The sequence below is a fragment of the Lytechinus variegatus genome, chromosome 1 (assembly GCF_018143015.1).
Source record: "Lytechinus variegatus isolate NC3 chromosome 1, Lvar_3.0, whole genome shotgun sequence".
NCBI classification, from domain to species: Eukaryota; Metazoa; Echinodermata; class Echinoidea; order Temnopleuroida; family Toxopneustidae; genus Lytechinus; species Lytechinus variegatus.
The window spans coordinates 58,763,712-58,788,487 of NC_054740.1; the positions used below are offsets into that span (position 1 = coordinate 58,763,712).

Sequence of the window (24,776 nt, forward strand, 5' to 3'; positions counted from 1 at the left end):
TCAGATTCAGTTATGTCCTCACATCCAGCTGGCACAAAAAAGGGTAAGGTTGTGATTACTAAGTGTTGAATTTTCAATTTGGGTGGCGAAATTGCTAATAAAATGCTTGAATGTATCCGTTTTATTTCAGTTGACTAAAATTGCAAGGGAAATGTTTTGCCCTTTCCCCCTTGACACAGCGTGAATATGAGCATTTCTGCGCAAACAGATTTCTGCGAGCTTTACAAAAACGGAAAGTGCTCACTGAAGTGTTACATTTTGTCAAAACTTTTACTTTCATTGGATAGATGAGATCCAAACCCAAGATTGTATGTGAAAAATTTCCCAAATGTATATTTTTTTTAATTCCCAGGGCTTTTCTAAAGTGTAAACTTTTTTGATACGCACTGTACACTGAACGATAAAGTACAATTTTTTTCCATAATTAACGGCTCGAATAGTCAATATTAATTTCTTGAATGAGAAATTTTAGATAATTATACGACTAGATATGTTAATTCTTAAAAACAACAATATTGAAAATATAAATAATAATATGTAAATACTGATAACATTAACAATTACAAGTGGACCATGCTGTTACGATTTATACTACTGATTTTAGGGTTTCAATTTCATTTCAATATCCGATATATCTAACTTTCAGTTCCTATTTCCATTCTAATCCTAATTTTAATGTCAATAACACTAATTGTTTGCTATGCACGTGTATATTCGTATAATTATCATAATTATCTGTTTGTGATTGTTTCATTTTCTGGAAATATGTTCATTTTCCATGTTATGTTATGTATGTTCAATACCATGTAAAAGTGCAAATTTTCATATATATATATCTATTTGGACAATAAATAATACGTTAGAACCTTATGAACTCTAATATGTCCATCGGGATTTGACGGACATTTTCAATCATTTGCAAACGTTGAATAAAGCGTCTGCGATGTGGATGTTCAAGACGTATCTGTTGATCAATATTATTAATCAGGTCAGGGTCAATGTCTGCAGACGATATGCTCAACTCTTCGCATTCTATTACGATAATTGAACTTTGTTTTGTTTTCACACGGTTACATGATAATAAAATTGAATAGTGCACTTCAACCCGCGCACTACATGATAACGGAGTCCATAGCTAGATCAAAATGTTCTCACTCACTTTGCGAAATCGTCAATATCGGATGTGGAAACATGGACAATAGCCCCCAAAGTGGCTCAACTCTCCCAGATCTCCCGTCAGATGGTAAGAGGTTTCTTCTTCTAATAATTGCTGTATAAGGCATCCTAATAAAGATCGCCGTCTAAAATTGTATATACTTATGCTCATGTTCAGTTGTGTATTATTCAAGTGACGCTTCTAAATATGTGTTGTTGAAAGAAAGAACGTGGTAAAATGTGACTGACGGGTGAGTAGATTTTCATTAGAGCGTTCAATTTTTTTAAAAAATAGTTTCCATGTTTTTTTTTAATATATATTAACAATTACAGCTATGATGAAGTGAGATCATCAAACATCACTACTTTCATCTTGGATGCACTGCTTACAGGTGTGAATTTGAATATTTGGAAATATAAATTTATACAGGAAATGAATGACAAAAAATTGACTGGATCACTTCCTTATCGTCTTATTGCAAACTTCAAAGTCTGTGCAAATTTTTGCTCTTTCCCCCCGAGTAAGGCCTTACGTTTCGTCTCAAAACTGTCTCTGATATCCTCAATTATTATATTATTATTTGATATTTTGAATAAGGTTTTGTGATTAATAATATACTCTTTAAGAAAATTATTTGCAGTAAATCTTATCGTTGTTCCGGTACTGTGGAGGTACCGTGGCCGAGTGGTTCTCAGGCGCCTGGCTATTCATTGAAAGTCCTGAGTTTGATCCCCGACCGCGGCACTTATGCCCGTGAGCAAGGCATTTAATCTACAATGCTCTTTTATCCTGCTTTCAAATAAATGGAAATGCTATATGCATTATTTTTTATTTTTATTTTATTTTTTTTATTTATTCATTTTCCAACACATGGGCTGGATAGCCCTCTTCAGCCTAGCGGCTGTTCTTCTGAGGGGTCCAGATATTAAAAACATACAAAGTAGATAGATTACAAATTATTATTATTGGTTACTAGGTGTGCACTTGTTAAAAAAAGGAACTATATGGTAAGGTTATATAAATATCCCGGATAAATTTAAATCAATAAAATCATATTTGAATATAAAATATCTGTAAAAATCAAATGAATCATTCTTTGTAATGGAAAGAGGCATGGATTCAGCTTCACATGACCACTCATTTGTAGACTAGATGATAATATATTGCATTTAAGTTGCTTGTTCATCAGACTCTGGGATAATTGGGTTCAAGAATATTAGAATAAGGGACTGTTGGAGCTGGTACAAGTCAGTGATTAGTCTACAACTGTAGACCCACCATATGCAGTGTGTGTATCACAGCTGATTCAAGGAGTCTGCATAGCAGACTAGGTCTACTGGAGCTGCAGATGGCTCGCTTCGCTCGCCCTTTCAGGCTGGTTTGCTTTGCAAACCAGCTGCAGATCCCACTTCACGAGCCATTCAGAGTCTGCATAGCAGACTAATCAGTGATGCCCCGTTACCAGCTATTTTGTTGAATACTTTCGGCCAATTTTTGTCTCGCCCACCAGAGGTGAGGGGTGAAGGCGAGATCCAAATGTCGTCCGTCCGTCACAAACCTGTCATAGGCACCTTTCGCAAATCTCTACAACGCGAGATTAGAGTCGGGTAACTCAAAAGTTAACGATTAATCATAGACTCGAATTTCTACATTACAGTCAATACAATCGAACGTAGAAAACTGTTTTCAATCATTGCCAAGCTTCTTGTTACAGGCCCTATAGATCTTGCTTTTCGTGTGCAAAGCTCTTTCATACGATACCAGCATGCCATGCCATGCCATTTGCCTGCCTAAGCTCGCGGCGGGACTGTACCTGTATCATGGCTATGACTCCAGCTGGCTGGAGACATGCGAAATGTAGATTATGACATGGATAAGAAAGTGGTTTTTCAAACAAATCGAGTACATATTGAGTAAGGAAAAACTTACCGAATTAAGGCTTAGATATAGATCATTACAGTCCATCGAATCGATATTGCATTTAATGTGCATTATTTGTGGATCACTGGCAATTGATTCCATGGGTCAGATCACCTTTCAAGCCGAATCATTTCCCATGCGTTGACATGTACAAAGCATGCAACAGGCCATAAACCGTCTAAATTTGCGGAGTTTTTTTCTTTTGCCAGCACCTTCTACATAAACAATATGCCTCTAGCACACAATGTAATGGGCAGTATGTTTACTTTTCCGCAGAAATGGGGGGTTTGCCGGGGGTACACTTCCATTGATGAGTGGATACCAGGCGAGACCATGGGGTTTCGAAAAGCACCCTAAACAAGGGAAGGTCTTTTCCAGATTATGAAAATGCATCTCTCAACAAGTATTTGGGTTGTGACACCCTACAAGTAGTGGAAATATATCCCTTTTCAGTACTTTAATAATTGTTTCTCACACCCTCATAACGCTACATAGGCCTATACGTATACCCACTCTTTCCCTTTTTACGTGTGGTCGCGCCTGGTATCCACCATTCAATGGAAGTGGGTCCCCCGGGCGGCCTCTCGAGCTCTGGGAGGAACCAAATTTGGATTTGGAAAGTCGTCCTAAATCAGATATATCGCTGTTACCATAGTAGCAACCAGAATTTTGCACACGAAACGCAAATTGAATGTTTCCGTTCCAGATGCGAAACGAAAAAAAATCTCATGTCACACAATTTGCATTACAGGACGGAGTTTTACGACCATGACGACGGGCCCAAAAGTCTCTCCCAAAATGAACTACCGTTCTAAATAAGCGTACGCGTCCTCAAACGAAAGGTCGGGAATGACACATAACTCCACAACCATAAGTCGCTTTTCAACCAAACTTGGATGGTAGATGGACTTGGGGGACCTGCATGTTATGCTGCAGTCTGAGGTCACATGGTAAGGTCAAAGGTCATTTTCAGGTCAACGTTAAAGTTTACATGCAAGACTCTCTTATGACACCTAACTCCACAACTGTAAGTCGCTTTTCAACCTAACTTGGATGGTAGATGGACTTGGGGGACCTGCATGTTATGCTGCAGTCTGAGGTCACATGGTAAGGTCAAAGGTCATTTCCGGGGTCAATGTTAAAGTTTACATGCAAGACTCTCTTATGACACCTAACTCCGCAACCGTATGTCGCTTTTCAACCAAACTTGGATGGTAGATGGACTTGGGGGACCTGCATGTTATGCTGCAGTCGGAGGTCACATGGTAAGGTCAAAGGTCATTTTCAGGTCAACGTTAAAGTTTACATGCAAGACTCTTAACTCCGCAACCGTAAGTCGCTTTTCAACCAAACTTGGATGGTAGATGGACTTGGGGGACCTGCATGTTATGCTGCAGTCGGAGGTCACATGATAAGGTCAAAGGTCATTTTCAGGTCAATGTTAAAGTTTACATGCAAGGCTCTTATGACAAGTGTTATTCCATCCCAGTCATTTCACAAGAAGTTTCGATATAAACCTCTTTCGTGCCCTCACAAATCATGATATTTCTGGTTATTTTCATAAGTGGGCGAGACACAAAATTGCTTTTTCCTTGTTTTAGAAAGCACTCTTTTGGAATATTGAATGAAGAGACTTGGGTTTAAAAAAATAGGGTAAAATATTGATTTAAAAAAAGTCTTGAAGCTTAGGAAATAATAGATATTCAGTTAAAAAATGATTTGAAAAAAATTTGATTCAATTTGTATTAATGCACCTGCAAAATATCCATTTATGCGCTATATTCGCTCTAAATAAGCACTAAACTTTGACTTCTGCTTGGATGGAATGAAAATAATTTAAATTGAAGAGAATTAACATTCAGAAACTAGTTAAAATGAAATGTAAGTTTTTTTGTGTATAGGGTAAACATTCTTAGCACTTTTATGTATGTAGGCCTATTTGTATGCCAAATTAAGTGGATTCACAAGAGTCTTATCAAGGTCATACAATATCATACCAGTTTAACGTGATGGTTTGACATCAACATACATTTTTGAAACCGATCTTTCATAGTTGAATGAAGATGCGAATATTCCTCATTTTCTCGATAATTTCCAAGTAATTCAAAATATTTCCAGCAAAATATAAAGAAGGGGTTTCATGGATCAACGCGTAGTGAAGCCCCCCCCCCCATTTACCATAAAGAGTCCTTTTTACTGAAACAAGTCGAATGCTTTTCATGTTTAACACCCAAAATCAAGTTCGCCCATGTGTCCATTATAGCTCACGCAAGGTTAAGAAAAAGCTTACGTGCGGTTGCTAGAGCATACGTAAGGCAGTTGGCTTTAATGAGCGTCTTGGCCTTCCATATATTATGGGAGTGGCTTAATACACCAAAACGTTAGGTTCATGGCCGACTATTCTGTGTCATTGAGGGTGGGGTACCTCCGGTATCGATTAGCATGTTTAACGTGTCAAAGCTCGCTGTCGACCCAGATTATGAGGAATAGCTATATATTTTCAACAATTCCCATTAATTTACCCCTCTAATTACTTCAATCCGTTCTCATTAGATTTCCTGTATAATCTCTGTACATAGATACAAATTCGGATGCTTCTCGGCCACTTCTTCAGAAGGTTAACGAGGTAATCAAATTCATTTTTTGCTGCAGATCGAGAAAATAGCAAATGCTCTCAAACAGCCATACAATATATAAATCAGTAAGGTAACAAAATAATGCTGATGATAATACTTTGATTGCCAATAAAGTTTTTATTGTTCACTCGAATTTTCAAGAGTTTACAATGTGCGACTCTGATTGATCTGATACCACACATTGCAAACCCCTGGAGAAGACGGAAGACCGTCGAAAATTCGAGTGAATAATACAACCTTTATTGGCAATCAAAGCATTATCATCAGCATTATTTGTTTTTATATGTATAGGCCTATATATACACAACAAAAAAGTAAGCACCCCCTTAAACAAACATCAATATTTCCGAACCAATGGGAGTTTTCAATATATATTTTACATGACCGTAATCTTAAAAGCTACCCTTTGATTAAGTGCTATGGACGTATTTCTTGTCATGCTTCAGTGAGCACCGCAAGAAGGTAAAAATGTCACTTTTCTAAAGTCACTAGCCAAATATCATGCCTTTGATTCCATTTTATTGGAACTGATTCCACTTTCTCATCATGAAAAATAGTCAAAAGGCTTGTAAAAAGCACTTTCTAAAGGACGATACAACTTTTTTGGGATAAATTTCACGGTTGAATAAATACAAGTCAAAACTTCCTATATTTGAAATTTTTTTAAACACATTTCTATCGATAAAATGATCAATGATGACAGTTATTTTGGAAGAGTATCTTCAACAATACCTATCGTTTCACGGTTCAATGAACATTTTTTGAGAACAAAAATACGATTTTCAAATATCACAGGCACGTAATGCTTCATTTTGGGAACTGAAATGATCTTTTCTCAACTCTTTTGGTATTGTTTATGACCAATTATCACGCTTCCATGATTCAGAGGTGTGTACTTAAACATTTACGCTTGAAAAAACATGTGGAATGTGATTAGCCCTTTTTTACGTTATTGGAAAAATGCAATTGTTAACTATTGATATCTGTCACAAACCTCCTTGCTAGTTCAATAAATTTGATTTTTATGAAAATCACAATGTCTAATGCTTCAGTGAGCACACAATATTCGAAAATTATGTAAATAAGAAGAAAGTTCAAGGCCTTGTCCCCACTCTGTGCCGTGTCTAATGATTATTTTGGTGTGAGCACCTTTGGATAGTGTTACAACCCATGTGCGAAGTTCCATAAAAAAAAACTGTTGTCAGAAGTAACAAAAACCTTTCATGAAACAAACCCTCATTTCACTTTTGTTAAAATTTTGACTTCCTCTCTCATGGACATTGTGTAAAATATACGTGTATAATGTTTACGAATAAGTAACCCCTTATTCAATATGGTAGAACTTTTTTCAAGGCTGTCTTTAGCAATTTCATTTGGCTGCAATGTTTGTCAACCTATGGGCAAATCGATTTGTTTATTTATGGATGAGTAAGCACGCATCAAAGTGGGAAAAGGGGCATTTTCAATGTCACAGACTCATTTTGAGGGGTACTAAAGTGAATATTGGAGGCAAAGTTCAGTTTCAAATGTGACTCAAATGCTGTTGTTTTCATCATCCATCATTTTTTTATCACCACACAGTTTCCGAGCTTTTTACATTTTCATGGTTGAGCGAGCATATTCGAAAACTTGGGAAAGAATACTCTTTATACTGCATAAATGTATTCTTTTCCTAACAATTTCTCAGAATCAGTTGAAAATCAGTGGTGGATCCAGAATTTATAAACAGGGAGGGGCCGAGTAATTGGTGGAGACACCAACATTTTCAAATTTTAAAACATGTTTTAACAAGTTGTAGAAGATACTACCATAAACCCCTATGATGATACGTCACAAATAATAGGGCTCATGCATTCAACCATAAACATAGGTTATCAAATTGTGTGTTGAGTTGCTAAATGATTGTTGTAAAACAGCATTAACACCTTAAAATAAACCTTAAAACAACCTTTGCCCAACTCTGTATTTACACAATCTGAAAAACGATCCTTGTGACTTTCAAAAATGGTCATTTATAATTCAATCTGTGATTACTCATGCATGACTCAACCGATCAATCTATTTTTTTCAGCAGGAGTTGCTTAATGACTGTAGAAAACGACGTACAAAATATCATAATTCAAAGATATTCCGTTCAAAAGTAACAGCAATTTGATTAAGGGGGACTTACTATTTTTTGCTGTATATGTATATATATATATGTAATCATTTCTTTATTTCAAAGAAATATATATATATATTGTCATCATTTCTTTATTTCAAAGAAATATGGATATATATATATATATATATATATATATATATATATATATATATATATATATATATTTCATTTGTTTTTTTCTCCAAAACTCATGTTTATACAAGGAAATACACAGCGGTTGCCTATTTTGATAACAGATAGGGCATCTCCCCCACAGATTTCGACAGTAGGCTATAGTAATTTATGCTCTCCCTCCCATCCCCCTCAATGCCTACATAATACACTTACAATATAGGCTCATGAAATCGGTCATGCAAATAGGCGAAGTTCATTTCATATCGTACCAGCTCTCAAATCATTTTGGAAATTACTACATACATTATGTTGCTATTATTAATAGGTGCAAAATGTTGTTACAAAAGCTGATTCGATAGTTTCATTAGGATGAAGCAACCCAATACAAATGATTTATCAATTTTAACACAGATAGACAGGCATCGCAAAAACGTGGTTTAAATCGGACTTCTAAATAACAACTAAGACCCAGATCATTTCGGACATTAATTTGTTTTAATTTCCAAACACGTAAATTATGGTCTTTAGAAACAGCAAGCTGAAAACCAAAGCTAACTTTTAAGTGTTATACTTTGGTGAAGAAATTGCAGAGCGATATCACCATGAAGATGGGACATCATTCTCTGATTCTTGAAGTGCTGGATACATGCAATCAAACCTCAATAAACTTTCTCTCCGAACATACTACATCGAAACCAAGGCTGGTAAGTTGGGTACGTGATTCAGTTCTGAAAGTGTAATATTTTGTCATGTTTCGAGTCTGCATTTCGAGTTTCAAATCAACAGTTCGATTTTCAAGTCTAAATTTCGAGTGTCCGTCCGAGGTCCAACAGATTTGAAAAGCAGAAACAACGAGCTCATCACTAAAACATTTTTTTTTTTTTTTTTGGGGGGGTCCACTCCTGTTTTGGGCCTCTTTCTTCCTATCTTTATTTGTCCTTTTCGCCTTTCCCTTCAACTTCTTCCTATCCCATTCCTATCTTTTCCTTCACTTTCCATTTATACGTCCCCTTTCTTTTCTTTTTTCCCTTCCTGTTCTCTCTCCTCTACTTTTTCCTTCTCTTTTCTCTCGACTTGAATTTTTTTCTCTCTTCTCTTTTCGCTCTATCCTTCTTCTGTTCTCTCTCCCCCTTTTTCTTTCTCCTTTTACCCCTTCCTTTTCTTTTCAATGTCCCTTCTTTTTCTTCTGTTTTTGTCTCTCATTCCCCTTCCTTTCCTTTTATATTCTTCTCTTTTTCCTCCCTTCCCTTTCGCTCCTTTTCTTTGCCCTTTCCTCTCGTGCTTTTTCTTCTTTCCCCCTCCTTTCTTCCCTTATCATTGTCTCTCCCTTTTCCTTTTTTTATCCCCTTTCTCCCAATTCCTTCCCCACTTCCTTCCTTTTCCTTTGAGGGAAAATGGAAGAAATGCAATTTAATTCTAAAATTTACAACAGCTTTCATGATAATGCACTTTCTGGAAGCGCGGTGGTTTAGCGGCTTTGACTCTTGCCTTGTAATCAGAGGGTCAGATGTTCGAATCCCACCACGGCGTCCTTTGGCAAGGCGTCAATCTACAATTTGCCACTCTCCACCCAGGTGTTAAATGGGTACCCGGTAGGATGCGAAAGCCTTTATAGTAGGCTTAGCAATTGGTCTCAGAACTCTTGTTGGAATGCTCCCCTGGGAGTGGAGAAGGTACATACATGTTATGAGGGCATGCAAGGACCCGATGACCGGGGTGATAATAATATTTATGTACAGCGATTAGAGACGTCGTTCCGATGTGTTAAGCACTATATACCTGCAGAGTATTATTATTACTATTATTATTCAAAACAATGTAGGTAAAAGCAGGGACATGATCCCTCTCACGTCCCTGGTAAAAGTAACTAGATGAAAGGGACATTTTTAAAGAACATGTAGCACCTGCAACAATCAAAACTTTCACTTGAAAGCGCAACTTGATAATCTTTTAATGATACCATTTTCCAACTTTCAGACTTTTTCAGATTATTCCTTTAAATTCTTACAGTAAATGAGAATGACGTTTCCTTATTATATATGCTTATACTAGAAATCAAAGCGAAGTCGCTCATCTGGAGCTAAGGACGAGTTTTCAACATTAACGGATTATCGATCTTGCTCCCGAACCCTTACCGAGAAAATAAGGGATCACTTCTCAGAGGTGAGCAAATATATGAGTCTCATTTCATATTACTTGACTTACCACTAAATAGTCGCCGAGTCCATCAGATCACGTGGAAGATGTGAGGTGGTTATTATTAAAGGTGTTGTCCACCATAAGTTTATAATAATAACAATAATAACAATTTTATATACCGCAGAAATTGCCTCTAAGCAGTTAAGAGAGAGGAAAATGAAGTATAAAGGAAATAAAAATACTTTGCACAACAAAATGTATCAAAACTAATATTACAATTTACGACCTTATTCAAATGAATCAACTATGGGCCAAAGCATGTCAATGACATTCTCATCTATGAATGAGCCTACACCAGTGGTACATTGTACTAACAAATATGGTGAATAATTTGAACTAATTCATTTCCCCCGGAAAAAAATATATATAGATATTTGTGTGTGTGTGTGAGCGGGTGTGCGTGTGAAGGTGCGTGGGTGTCTTTCTGCATGCAATTACTTGTTTTTCACACTTTGTTTCATCTTCACCGGCAACTTGGCGCAAATTAAATTTACGACCTTTAGGACATTATCTCGTAGTCAGTCATGCCTGCAAAGATCCCTATGAGAATGGTACTAAATATACAGAGGATAACTCTATACCAGGACATATCAATCAATCAATGATTAAATGTTCATACTCCATACGACTTCAAGTTATTGGACATTTTTTTCTGACTCGTACCCAACTGCCGATTGTACCTGATCCAGTTGAATAACTGCCATATGATTTCATGATTTTCTTTATTGGATATCAGGTGGTTGAAAAGATGGTTGAACTCCTGGGCCAATGGGATAACCAAATTGAAACAGAAATTTGGGCATCGTATGAAGCCTTATTCTTCTCCTCAACGCTATCAGATATTTTAAAGGTTTATGTGGTGAGTCACCTTTACATAAAATTTCTTAGGAAATATAATTGTGTCGTTGTGAATGTCGTTGTGACGTGGATAGATAAATAACATAAAAGGGGAGGAGTTGGATATTCATACCTACTAAAGTGTAATTTAGAGAAAAGGAAAATTTAACATTTCAAAACAACTTTAACATAAGATTATGTTACATGAATTCTAACGGCACCATGTATGCAAATCCCTTTAGTGCATACCCTTGTTCAGTTGAAGAGTGACGGTTGTAAAGTTATTTGTCATACGAGAGCTTAGCAGGTAAACTTTAAAGTTTGACCTGAAACGACCTTTCACCTTACCATGTGACCTCTGGCTGTGTACCATACATGTAGGTCACGTACTAGTGCACCTACAACCCAAGTTTGGTTGAAAAGTGAGACATGGTTGCAAACTTTAAAATTCGACCTGAAATTACCTTTGACTTTATGTGACATCCAACTGCACCATAACGTATGTCGGTTGAAAAGACATAGCAGAGCCTGGTTGTAAAAGTTATGTGTCATAAGAGAGTCTTGCAGGGGAATTCAACGTTTGACCAGAAATGACCTTTGACGTTACCTTGTGACCTCGGAATGCACTATAACAAACCTACAGGTCCTCTAGTTCAACTCCAACCACAGTTTGGTTGAAAAGTGAGACACGGTTGCAGAATTATGTGTCACGAGAGTCGATCTTGCAGGTAGAATTTAACCTTTAGACCTAAAATGACCTATGACTTTACCATGTGACCTAGCTCCGACTGCACACATAGCCTTCGGGTACCCTGAGGACATCTACAACTGAAGTTTGTTTGAAAAGTGACTTACAGATACAAATTTATTCGTCATAATGTTTATGGCGGAAGGATCGACATGTGGATCCCTATACCCCCTTTATTCAGTAACTCGCTGATCCGGACCAGTCTCTCATATTCTTTAATTAGTAACCATCTGGAATAAAATTATTGGAAATGTTTTTTTGACTGATTTGAATAGGTATGGGTGTCAGCATTTCAAAAAAAGTTAGGAGGAATACGGGTTGGGGAATGTTTTTTTTTCAAGGTGAAAGGTCAATGCCATTCTTAAATATACTGTATCCTGGTATCTCATTATATTCACATTTTATTTGCGAATATAAAGTAAGATAGCTATTTGTAATGAAAACTGTTTCATGATTTCATACTGAAATAAGGATAAAAAATGGCCATGAAAAGTATATTTATGGGTTAGAGGTCAATCAACTGTCAATAACGTCAGGGAATTGAAGTAAAGAGGTAGATATAACGTGATTGTGGCATATAGGTATAGTGATTCTGATGGTAAAAAGACTGACCTGCGTAGTTGGATCCTTGACCAATGATGTCAAAATACAAGTTCGGGGTGAAATCGAGATCAAATAGCACTTTTTAATATATTATTGTAGTAATGCATTGCCAAAAGTGTAAAAAAAACGTAATGATTGATATAATTTGAATTGGTGAAGTTGTCTAAAGTAGCAGCATTTAGATATGCATTTTATAAATCTAAATCGAGGTACTAATTTCTCTGTAGCAATAGGTCACTAACCTCAAATGCTACAATCAATACTATAAAACTATAAATTCAACTGTAAATGGAAATAATAGGCCTAACTCTTATGGCAAGCATCATCCGAGAACATTTTCATAGCCAGGGATAATGATGAAGTTAAGTGTCTCAACTTCAGCAAAAAGTGATAAAACTCTTGAAAATATTCTAACATTTTCAGGACTTTGATCTGGCCCATTCAATGAAAGCCTAACATTCCGTCAAGGGATATCAGACCAGGATATATATTACTAAATAGGTTCATTATTGCGTATTGAAATAATCGCTAGAGGGTATTCATTTGTCTCGCAACAGGGGATTATTGCAAATCGAAGCGGGAGTTCTTTTGAGGTTAAGAACTGAAAACGGGACATTCTATTCACCTAATTAATCATGAAAAGTATGGGTTTTTGCTACAGAAATGATGCGAGCGTGAAGCACGAGCTGAAATTTTTTTATATTCCAATCTGAAAAGCGGACATTTTGCGCACAATTTTGAATAAAGAACGAGTTGTGTATCTCAATCTCGCTTGCTGATTTCTGTGTAACATTACAAACTTGTTTAATTTTTTACACATGCGGAATTATGGGGGGGGGGCAAAACAATGTTTGCCCCCCCCCCCATATTTCATTGGTGGGGCGATTGCCCCCTGCCCCCAGGATCGACGCCTCTGTCTCGCAATCTACTTGGGTCAACAAGGAAATTTGTGATCACTCTCGCAAAAAAAGTGTTCACTAGCTTACAAGTTCACGAGCTTTCGAGTGCCGCTGCAACTCTTTTATCAAGTGACAAAAATTATCTGATAACGTAGTGTATTTATACAAATCCCCAGGACCGTCCGCACGAACGCAAGAATAGGTGGACACTGATCCGTTGTGTGATCAGTCAGGCGTTTCACCAATCGGTGCGTCACTATATTCAGCAAAAATATCGGTGCGCCACGATATAATTACTGATATGTTGCACAGCTTGATTCTCAAGAACTGAAAGTGGTGCTGTAGGAGTTTTGCTAGGTCGATGGATGTGTACTTGTAAGCTATTACATGTATCTCCTTTTGACAATCAGCTGTTCAGGACAAAATACATTTCATTTCATTTCATTTCATTTATTTGTCCGCTAAACGGATAATTGTATAACTTGACAATTCTTGCAACAAACATAAAATTCACAGAATAACATAACAATGAACATACCAGTAACATAATAACATGAACATAATCATCGTGATTGTACTGAGTTATAAAATACATGGAATGTGTACATAAATTAAAATAGATGACTTTGCCGGCAAAGCTATTGAGCATTTATTTATTTATTCAGCTATTTATTCATCCATTTATTGGTTGATTATATTCTTAAAGTTTTTATGGTATAAACGTTGTGAATATATATTATGTATTAAACATTATTTATTTTCTTCATTCTGAAAGTGATATAATTAAAGCTGTAGCTAAATCTTGGTTTTACATCTTCCTTCTTTCAAGTTAAGACATGCGGGCGGGGGGGGGGGGGGTAGAGAGACATAAAGGGGACATACCTTCCCAACTTTCTCATCCCTAAAACTCTACAATTATTATCGACATGTAAGTTGCGGAGTTGTCTGCTGCATTTTCTCTTTAATTGTTTCTACAAATAAACCATACTCCTTATTCTACTGTATTTCATTGACAACTCTTATGGAGAAAGGGACAAACGAATTAATGCGGCGACTGGTTCTTGCTTTTACAGATATCAGTCTTCGTCCGCTTCTTAATTGAACATACTGGCTATTCAGGGGGTGGGTTTGATCAGACATAATGGAGAGAGCTTTCGAAAGTACTCTTTCTTTACAGATTTCATCTAGATCAACAGTGTTATTCATTATTTTGCTGGCTTGCTTAACAAGTCTTCTAAGCTTTATTTTATCTCTCTGTTTTGCATTATTAAACCAGATGATTGAATCAAAAGTAATAATACTCTGGATGATCGACTGGTAAAATAGATACAAGATCCTATCATTTACGTGGAAGTACTTTAACTTTCTGAGGAAATATAACCGTTGATTGCATTTGGTCAAAGTGCATTTTGACTTTGCATCCCACGACAGTTTACTGTCGATTTCCGTTCCTAAGTATCTATAGCATTCAACATTGTCAATAACATCACCATTTATATGTACTGGTCTATCAGTTGGTTCAAATGATTTCTTTTGCCTGAAGTCGAAGACAATTTCTTTTGTCTTCTTAGAGTTAACGAGTAAACAGTTTGCTTTACACCAATTTTCGAACGTATAGATAGTATCCATATAATCCAATTCATTTTCATTTTCAATTAATCCGACTATCACCGTATCATCTGCATATTTAAGTATGTGAGTAGATGGGTTATATGATTTACAGTCGTTGGTGTATAGGGTGAAAAGGGTCGCAGAGAGAACACACCCTTGTGGAGTACCAATGGTTGTCGTAATTTCATCAGAGAGAATGCCGTTGACCCTAACTTTCTGTGTCCTTTCATGGAGGAAATCATGAAGCCACAATATAAGAGATGGCTGAACATCTAGATTTTCTAATTTTTCCAGGAGTATATGGGGTTCTATAGTATTAAATGCTGATGAGAAATCTATAAAGGTTGCTCTAGCATAACATCGTGCCTTATCTAAGTGTTCATACAACAAATTTGTCAAGGTTAGAACTGCATCAGTAACGGAGCGTTTTGCCTTATAAGCAAACTGGTTTGCATCAAGAAGCGGGAGAACTGAACGTGTCAGCTTTGCAAGTACCAGTCTTTCTAAGCTCTTCGTAACAACTGAAGTCAGTGCGATGGGGCGAAAATCGCTTTTCGTGTTGGGGCGATTGTTCTTGGGTACTGGTGTAACTATGGACGCTTTCCAACAGCGAGGTATTCTTCTTTCTGTAATCGACATCTGAAATATCTTAGAGTATGGGACGGCGAGTTGGGATGAGCATTTCTTTACAACTCGTCCATTTACGCCGTCAGGCCCCGATGATTTTCGTGGGTTAATGAACTTAAACTGCTTACGAACGTCCGATTCGTTGATCACAAAGTGTTCGCCGTCATCAATTCGATTAAGTAACAATGTTAATTGATTGTTGAGTTCTTCCTGGTGTTCTTGGTTTTCAAACCGGCAAAAGAAAGAGTTCAATTCATTCGCTTTTTCTTTTGCATTTTCTTCGTGCTCAAAACAATTATGCGTTTTACTTGAATAGTCCGTCATTACTTCTAAACATCTCCATGCGTTCCTAGGATCATTAGTCATGAAACACTGCTCTAGCTTTTCTCCGTATTCTCGTTTTGCTTCGTTAACTTGTCTTTTTATTTCTCTGGACAGTTCTTTCACTCGATCATGATTTCCATTCTTGAATTCTTTTTTCTTTTCCTTCATGGTTGCTTTTATTCTTCTATTAAACCAAGGCTTGCCATTCGGATAGACTTTAATTTCTTTAGATTGGATATGTAGGTCTTCACAAAATGTAACATAACTGTTTATTGTATCGGTTAACTGATGTATGTCATCACACATTTCATGAAACATGTCCCAATCAGTGATATCAAATGCAGTTTGAAGCATTTCACTCGATTCACTGTCCCACACTTTCATTACCCTTTTAATTGGCTTTTCGCGTTTAATCTTTTGTTTGTACCTTGGCATGAGAAAAACAGTATGATGGTCTGATGTACCAATTCCAGGCCTAATAAGAGACTTATATGCATCTCCGACTGAACAATAGCATTTGTCCAAAATGTTCTCTCCCCTTGTTGCTGTGCCAACATATTGGTGATAGTGGGGTAAAACAGTTTCCAAGTCACAATGATTAAAATCGCCTAATATTATAACAGGGGCGTCAGCTGACCTTATTCCGAGTTCATTCACTTTTTCCTGTATAATTTGCTTAGCGTTTTCCTTATCTGAGCTAGGAGGTATATAAACTAAGAGAAGATATACCTGGGGAAATTCTCTTGGCAGATAAAATGGACGAAATGAAACACTCATGAGTTCAATATCTTTGGAAGAAATATTCGATATGTTCGTAATATTGCTGCACCATCGTTTATTAACATATACACAGAGCCCACCTCCTTTCGTTTTATTTGTCTCTTGTAGGCAGCGATCTAGTCTCGTGGAGTAAAAACCATCTATTTCAATGTTATTAGATTGAATGTCTGAACTCAGCCAAGTTTCTGTAATACATATTAGACTCGATGTTCTGTATTCATAATTATAACTCACATTTGCTCGTAGTTCGTCTATTTTATTTGTGATTGATCTTACGTTGCTAAGGGTGATAGTGGGTAATGCGGTGCGATGACCTCTTCTCCGGACCCGCTGTCTGATCCCTCCGCGCTTCCCTCTTCGGCGGGTTTCTGGTGGGGGATCATCTCTTGTTGGTACCCATTCGGGTAGGTTCGGGGGTCGAGTCAATGGCGAGGGCCTATCGGCGAGATAGAGCAAGAATTCTCTATCATATTGTATATTGGCAGCCGGCAGTCCATTTTGACAGTTTATCTCACAAACAGCACATATAACAAGCACAATAAAACATAGCCAGGTGAAGGAGACTTTTCCTGATAACATCCTGGCAAATATACAATTCAACACATCACCAAAAATCCAAATTTTGGGCCAAAAACTCAGGAGCAAGAATTAGTAAGTATTGGTCGCTACAGTGCAGCGCCCTCATTCATGATCCTTGTACAAACTGAAACCTAGTAGAAATAGCATCATGGGTGACGTTCGGCACAGAACAGATATGAAGTTTTGTTCTGCAGCATTAGCATCTCAAGAGATTCTGGCAGCTTGCAATGAAATGTAATTAATAATAATAATACGGGAATTCATCTTTGTTGGAGTTGATATACATGCCATTTACTACATGTATGATAGAAGCTGCAGCTCTGATGGCCTTCATTTCACCTTCATCATCATCCCTCTGCTGTTTGGAAATGCTCTCAGATGATGCTCGCTGTGACATGAGAGTTAGACCTATCCTATCCATTTCTAGAAGATTAAGCCAAGAAACTTGCTCTCATTTCTTTATCTCTACTCTAATTTTGATCTCAGTTAGTACAGATAATTATTGGTAATACAAGTGTATTCATGAGGATCAGTATTAAGTCAGAGGCTATTTGTTCGTAAAAAGATCATATCACATATTTTTATTGCGAAATCAGGCGAGAATGTGGTTCATGAACCATCTTTTTTTAATAACATTTGTTGATGTTATTCCACGAACAAACCAAGACATTATTCAATGACTCAGATCACGATGTCAAAACATTCTAATTCTCTGCAGCTTGCATATGATGCTGAAGCGAAGCTACTTCAGATGCTCCTCCCTACGGCCGATCCAAGAAACATGAATTTGAGTGGTGAAAGGGTCATTGATATCCTTCAGTCTGGAATTCAAGAAGTTGATCCAATATCATTTGTAGAAGAACATTATGGAACATCTACCGGAGGTACCAGCTCAATATCAACGCAAGGCTCCAACCAAGCAGAAGGAGCTGCAGCTGATACGCATAAAGATCATGACCAAAGTGAGGTTATCTGTGGTGAAGATTTAGAGCAGAATAGTGCATCCTATCGATCCATGTCTTCAAATCTGTTTCAGGAGATGGAAAACCTCTACCCATTCCTGCATGATGTGGATCTTGAAGCAACGGGTCAGGGCTATATCCCTGATGATCAACCTGTAAAAGAGTCTCAATCTGGAAAACAGTGCATCCCTTCTAGTCCCAAGCTTCAGAAGGTGTCTAGTCATTTAAAATGATCAAATATATGAACATCGTAATCATATGTAGGTGTAAAAATTATTAATGAAATTTTTTTTTTGTATGTCGACAACACAAGTTCCAAACCAAGGTTGATGTGGCAGCATCGACATTAACAACAAGGCATTCACCAATCCCACCATGTCCCTTTGAGAGGACCCATAGTTGTCAGTTATTTTGTTACTCACTTAAAACCATTAAATTCTTTATCCGTAGTCGGGGGTCAGGTATCCTAGCACAACTTCATCAGTGGAGGTACGATTTCTATAGTAGGGTGGACAAATAAATGACAGAGATTTAAACTGGGGAGCTCTCCTAATGCCCCTATTTAATATTGAAACCCTTTTTTTATCCAAGAGAGTTTTGCAATCGAATGAGAAAATTTGTAGATTTAAACAGTAGTGAATTTTTTTAATTACTTGACAGCTGCTTGTGATAGGTTAGACTACATGCTTGTTACTATACATTTTTCTTTGCTAGGCAGCAAAGGTTCTGACCCCCCCCTTCCTCTAGGTGCCGCCACTGAAATTCACATTTTACCACTCTATTGTGATGACTAATCACAAAATTAGGTGTGTTTTGGAAACGAAAGTGAAAGAATGATAAATAGGAGAAAACGGACAGAGAGAATTAAGGCATATTTCTATGAAAACATTAAATGCATTATTTAATTATGAATGTCAAATTCCACATTCATACAGCTCGAATATGAAGGTGGGGTAAAGCTGCGCCACTCACGAGATGATCCCAGAAAAAGGAAGCGAAGAAGTGTACAAGTCATTGTCACAGGCCAGTCTTCTCTTGTAATCTCTACACCACAATTCACAGAGAAGGCTGCTGGTGAAGATTCCATCAGGCCACTGTCTGTCCCAGCATCTATACACATGTTTAACAGAGAATCAACAACATTGGAAGATCTTGGTTGGGTCAGGAGCCAGAAGGTAAAAGAGGATGCCAGCAGTGAAGATGTAGGGGAACACAGCAAAAAAGCATGCAGTATTGCACATGTGTCTGTGATAGAAAAGCGTACGCAAACCGATCCAACATCTTCTGATGAAGACGATTCCGGTGTGTCAAGCAAAGACTTGGCATCGATATCAAGGCATGGATTCAATAGGCAGGATTTCTACAGAGAGATAAAGTCAGGGAAAGATCTGTCAAAGTGGGGTATAAGTGCAGATAGTGTAGCGCAACATCAAATTAAATGTGTAGATACTGTATCACATATATCTGTGACATCCAATCTGGTCGAGGAGATGGAAGACTTGTACCCTTTCTTGCGTGATGTGACACATTTATCGGCACATCTCGACAATCTCTCTGCCATCATGACAAACTCTCAAAACGTTCGTTCTGAAGGACAGGGCACCCTTCCTCGTCCTGGACAAGAGAGGTATAGCACAAACAGTTTGCTGGAAGGACCCTTTAGTTTTGAAGAGATGTTCAGCCAGCCGTACTGTTGTCTAAGGATGGTGTTAGAAGAAAGGTTTCCTTTGGCAAAGCTTCGCTGGTTGGTCAGGTGTCTTCAGGCTCTGACTGAGTCGGTCAAAGAACAGGTCTCACGTAAGTGCCTCAAGTTATTCACTAAAATTATAACTATATTGTATTATGATTATTTTCCACTTTCACCAACTTGATGTACAGTCGGTAATTCAAACAGTAACAAAATTTCTTCAAGCAATCTAGCTGTTCTCTGATTATTGAAGAAGTCCTCTTTTCATTGCTCGCTTTTCTTTCTAGTTCAAGACTCTGCCTTCTATATATTACTAAGCACACTCTAATTCATGCACCAGTCAAGACGATTTGGTGTCTGGTTTTGGTAACCATTATTCCTGATACTTTCTTTATGATCAACAGGTATAATGCGTGTCGATGATTACCAAGTAGGTGGAGATGATCTGGTACCATGCCTCATATTTTTTCTCATTAAGGGAGATCCAGGACAGGTTACAGCCTTATACCCACAGCTCAAGTTCCTTGAAGACTATCTCCCGGATGCTGTAGCAGGTGGCATCATCGGTTTCACCCTGACTCAATTCCTCGTAGCATTTTCTACTATTATTCAGATGGATGGCGCCGATACAAGTACATAGGCAATATGTCTTTGTAATCATAGAAATCATTTGGTTTTCTAACTATGTAGGTGCCGTTGAAACTGTCTATTAAGAACGCCAAAGATTTCAATTTGCCTTTACGTTATGGCAGGTGGTAATTAGAGACAGGTTTTTGAAAACTTGCTCAAAATATACATGTATCACATATTCAAGGAGAATAGTAAATATCATCTCTGTGGATAAGTGGTCCTTACTATTAAAGAGGTCACTTTTAAGGTCTATAAACGTTTGGTCAAAGTTAACCTTGGGTAAACTTATCAATGCAAGTTTACCTAGGGGTAACTCAACCAATGCAAGTTAACCTTGAGTTAACTTAACCTGAACTTGACCAGTACAAGTACATCTAGGATTTACTAAACCAATGCAATTTGAGCACATGTAAATAATGCATTTGAAAGTGAGAAAACCACTTGGTGTGTCATAGTTCAGTCTTTACTTGCAGTTTTATGAAACATCACCTTGGTTTATGGCCTGCATTATTTCATTATATGGACAAACTCTCCGCAATTTAATTAATGGAGGCAATGAAATATGCTATTTTCACATTGTTTTTATCAAGGATTTTATGTTATACACAAGACTGTGAGTGACAAGAGCTCAAATAAGTGTTTGATAAAGCTGAAATTGAAAGATCTCCCATTCTTTTTTACAGATGAAAAAATGAGCTGAAAATCAAAATCAAAATTAGCTGAAATCAGCTGTACATTTGAGTATAAAATATGAGTATAATTTCAAAACAAACCGTAGTCAGAGATAATCTATTGCACTTATATTTTACATACTGTGTAATAAGATACTAAGTGATTGAAAACTACACCTTTGTTTGCTTCATGCTAGGAAAAAAACTCATGACATCATTTTTTTTATGCCATAAATATTTTTTTCACGAGTTTGGACAAAGAAAAATACAAAAAGTTTTAACAAATAACATTTTCCAGAGTTTTGCAGTAAAAAAAAAGAAATGTCTCTTGCCTGTTCAATATTCATTGAATTCTATTTTATTTTACACAGAAATATTGCTGTCCTTTTTCACTGAGCACGCTCATGACATGTGTAAAAAAACAACATACACCTTTATGCTCCATATGATTTGAACATTTAGAACAAATGAAATTCCACAAAAATTTATGAATGATTTATGAATGTATCATATCTTATATGATAATATATATTTGTGTACTTGAAAGAACTGTGAATTCATACAATAATTTTATATTTCATAGCTTACGAAGATACCACATTTCAGCAGAAAAATGACCACACAATGGCTGCTATTCATATTTCATCTGTGTGTACATGTACTCAGTACAGAGAGGGGCAAAGTTATGTAACCACTAACCAATAGCTTGGAAAGGTTACAGTTTTGGGGACCTGCTTCATTGACAGCTAGTCATGGTAACTGTGCCTTTATGGCAACAACCTTGGTAACAGGACCCATCAGTCAATCACAATGAAGGATTCCACGGTAGTAACAATAGTTACCATAGTTGTGCGACGCTATAAATCGGGCTCCTGATCCTCTTCTCCTAATTGACAATGCATGGGAGAGTGAGAGGTTCTGGTGAGCATTTCATGAAAGTCCTGTTTTATCTGACAGTAATACCATGATAGTAGCAATGCCTCTCAGCCAAATCAAGAGAAGATCTGACAACTTGTCGGACAAAAATGTTGAAGGAAATCTCCCCAGGTTTCAGTACCAAATTCATGTCCTGATAAAGATGCATAGTCATTAATTCTACACATACATTTCCTACCACTCTTATTGAACTACATGTAATATTACCAGTCTTCAACTCTCTGTCATTGCTATTATTGACACCAAAAAGTAGCTTTATTCTTTTTCACTTTATGTGAAATGTCGAAAATGAAAGATGACATGCATGTATTCAAAATGATAGGCAAGATATCGGAGCTCACATTCCTTACAGAGTTTGTTATTTTTAGTTTGTCATATCATCATCGTAACTACCAGGGAGTCCTGGATTGTGATTGGCTGCTGAGCCACTGATCGATAAAATATCCTGAATGAAGACATATAAAGCAAATCTTGGATATTGTCTGTCTTTCATAACTGTTTATACTGTATTTATGTTTCTTTAAAGAGCCTTCTTAATTCGCTTGTGAAATAAAGATGAAATTAAATGATACGTAAATCAATTGCTTAGGATTGATTTTAACTGAGAAGATAGAAACCACACTGTTGGGCATCATAATTTTTGAAAAAAGATTGAAATCCAACTAACTGGAATCCAATTTGGTTGGAAAGATAGAAATTCAACTGATCAAATTCTACTTGGCATTGAAAGATTGGATTTCATATGTATGAAAAAATTGAATATCAATTTGATTGAAAAATAAATATGATTTGATTATGAAGATTGATATGAAATATGCAATTTTATTATAAAGAATGGAATCTAAATAAGATGACATCATATCCCTACAAAAAGAGAGAGGATTGTGACATTCTATTTTAGACAGATACTTGTCAGCTAATTTTTCCATAGAGAATGGAATGGAGCTAATATTCTCAGAAATACCTATCAAGATGTTCATTCCTCTCTCTTGAAAAAGTGTTTTTGATCTTGTTTCCTTCACATTTTGATGATTACAGCATGTGGAATGCCAATTAATATGATATTCCCTCAGGAATAGTAGCCTCCGCTCCTAATCAATAACTCACTGCTTCAGTACATTTCATCCCTGACTTATCATAATGGTAAGAGGTTTAATCAAATTGGCATCCTGAAGCTTCGAAAATCGTCATCAATTACAGATTTGCTTAGATATGAAAGCCTCCACCCCAAGGAGTGATAATTCACTCATTGGGAATAATCCATGACTGTCTTGTCATTATGGTAACAGGGTCAATCAATATGGCGTCCTTGAGCTCCAAAAACCTTCATCAATTTAAGATTTCCTTAGATACAAAGGCTTCCTCTCCAAGAATTGATAACTCACTTTGGGTATAATCCATGATTTTCTTATCATTATGGTAACAGGGTCAAACAATATGGTGTCTTGAAGGTCCAGAAATCCTTATCAGATTCTTAATCAATTTAAGATTTGCTCAGATATGAAAGCTTCCACTCCAAATGTTAACTCACTCTAGAGTAAAATCCATTTCATATCATGATAACAGGGTAAATCAAGATGGCATTCTGGATGTCCAGAAATCCTCCTGAATTTCATATTTCCTCAGATACGAAAGCTTTCTTTCTGAGAGATGATAACTTACTCTGGGTATAATACATTACTGTCTCATCATTATGGTAACAGGGTCAATCAATATGGCATCCTTGGGCTCCGGAAATCCGCATTAATTTCATATTTCCTCAGATAGGAAAGCTATCAGTCTGAGAATTGATAACTCGCTCTTTGCCTTGGATGTGAAAGCTTCCACTCCAAGGAATGATAACTCACTCTTTAAGTATACTCCATCCCTGACTTGTCATGGAGGTAGTTGGTCCTAGCAGAGCAGAGGCATTGGACCTCTTACCGGCCAACAAATACCTGGATGGAATCCCAAAACGATAATAGTCACATTTATATCACAATTACTCCTTCATTTCAAAGTGCTTTATAAAATATAATTATTGTAGTTCAGTCATTGCAGATTTTTTGCTCTTCATCTAGTGACACTTTCAGCTTTCAAACTTCTGCTTCCAAGACCAAAAAACTTTCAAATATACATCATTCTGTTTTCATAGTTTTCTGCCTTCACAAAAACCCTTAACCAGGCCTGACTCCCTTTAACTTCAAAATAGCACTTCATGAGAAATAAGATTGTTCTAAAGGTACCCTCCAAGTTTTTGTAATTACCTTTCTGCAACATCTTTGAGATCATCTTTGGTGACAGCAAAGAGTGCATCCCTATGGGCCTGCTTGATAACATCATTGATGCCTGTGGTGAAGAGAGTTACACCCTTTTCTGATGGCGACAGTGGACCATCCACCTGACATGAAATAGACGTACATAAGAAATGCATGGTATATTAACATTACTGTGACTGACACTAGATTAAAGAACAATGAATAGCAAGGGAGGGGGAGGGATAGATCACCATGTGTAAAACAAATAAATGAATACAACAGACTTGCTTTCCATCTTACATCATGTTCACATTCTGAGGAATGCTTTTTCATATCTTGAACCATTTTATGGCTCTTCCTACAAAAATCAAGGGTGGTGTCACAGACATAAGGCACATATTTGTGCCTAATGTCTTAAACTAGCTGTTTTCTATTACAATCTATGTTTCATTTTCA

General features: G+C 36.9%; 2 protein-coding genes and 1 long non-coding RNA gene across 5 annotated transcripts in view; 2 read left to right on the plus strand and 1 right to left on the minus strand.

The window, feature by feature from the left end:
• The first annotated feature begins 1,167 nt into the window (after positions 1-1,167).
• LOC121418339 lies at positions 1,168-8,697 on the plus strand. Its single transcript, XR_005970454.1, has 3 exons — positions 1,168-1,243; positions 5,656-5,702; positions 8,572-8,697. It is a non-coding gene; the product is annotated as an uncharacterized LOC121418339 (long non-coding RNA).
• A 673-nt stretch (positions 8,698-9,370) lies between these two features.
• On the plus strand, positions 9,371-21,522 carry LOC121418324. Of its 2 annotated transcripts, XM_041612146.1 has the most exons (4): positions 9,371-10,153; positions 10,926-11,048; positions 17,916-18,371; positions 19,095-21,522. In XM_041612146.1, exons 2-4 carry the CDS (start codon positions 10,938-10,940, stop codon positions 20,028-20,030), a joined length of 1,503 nt encoding a protein of 500 aa, XP_041468080.1. In that variant the 5' UTR covers positions 9,371-10,153; positions 10,926-10,937; the 3' UTR covers positions 20,031-21,522. The 2 variants fall into 2 exon arrangements, with proteins under 2 accessions (XP_041468080.1, XP_041468073.1); XM_041612139.1 differs by having other exon boundaries at positions 9,371-11,048.
• Positions 21,523-21,610: 88 nt separating this feature from the next.
• LOC121418315 (presequence protease, mitochondrial-like) overlaps positions 21,611-24,776 on the minus strand; it is a 47,686-nt gene continuing 44,520 nt past the window's right edge. For both annotated transcript variants that reach the window (XM_041612124.1, XM_041612115.1), the window contains exons 25-26: positions 24,330-24,463; positions 21,611-24,020 (exon numbers count right to left, since the gene is read on the minus strand). In XM_041612124.1, coding sequence (XP_041468058.1) covers positions 23,927-24,020; positions 24,330-24,463 — 228 coding nt within the window. In that variant the 3' untranslated portion in view covers positions 21,611-23,926. The remainder of the gene's footprint in view (positions 24,021-24,329; positions 24,464-24,776) is intronic.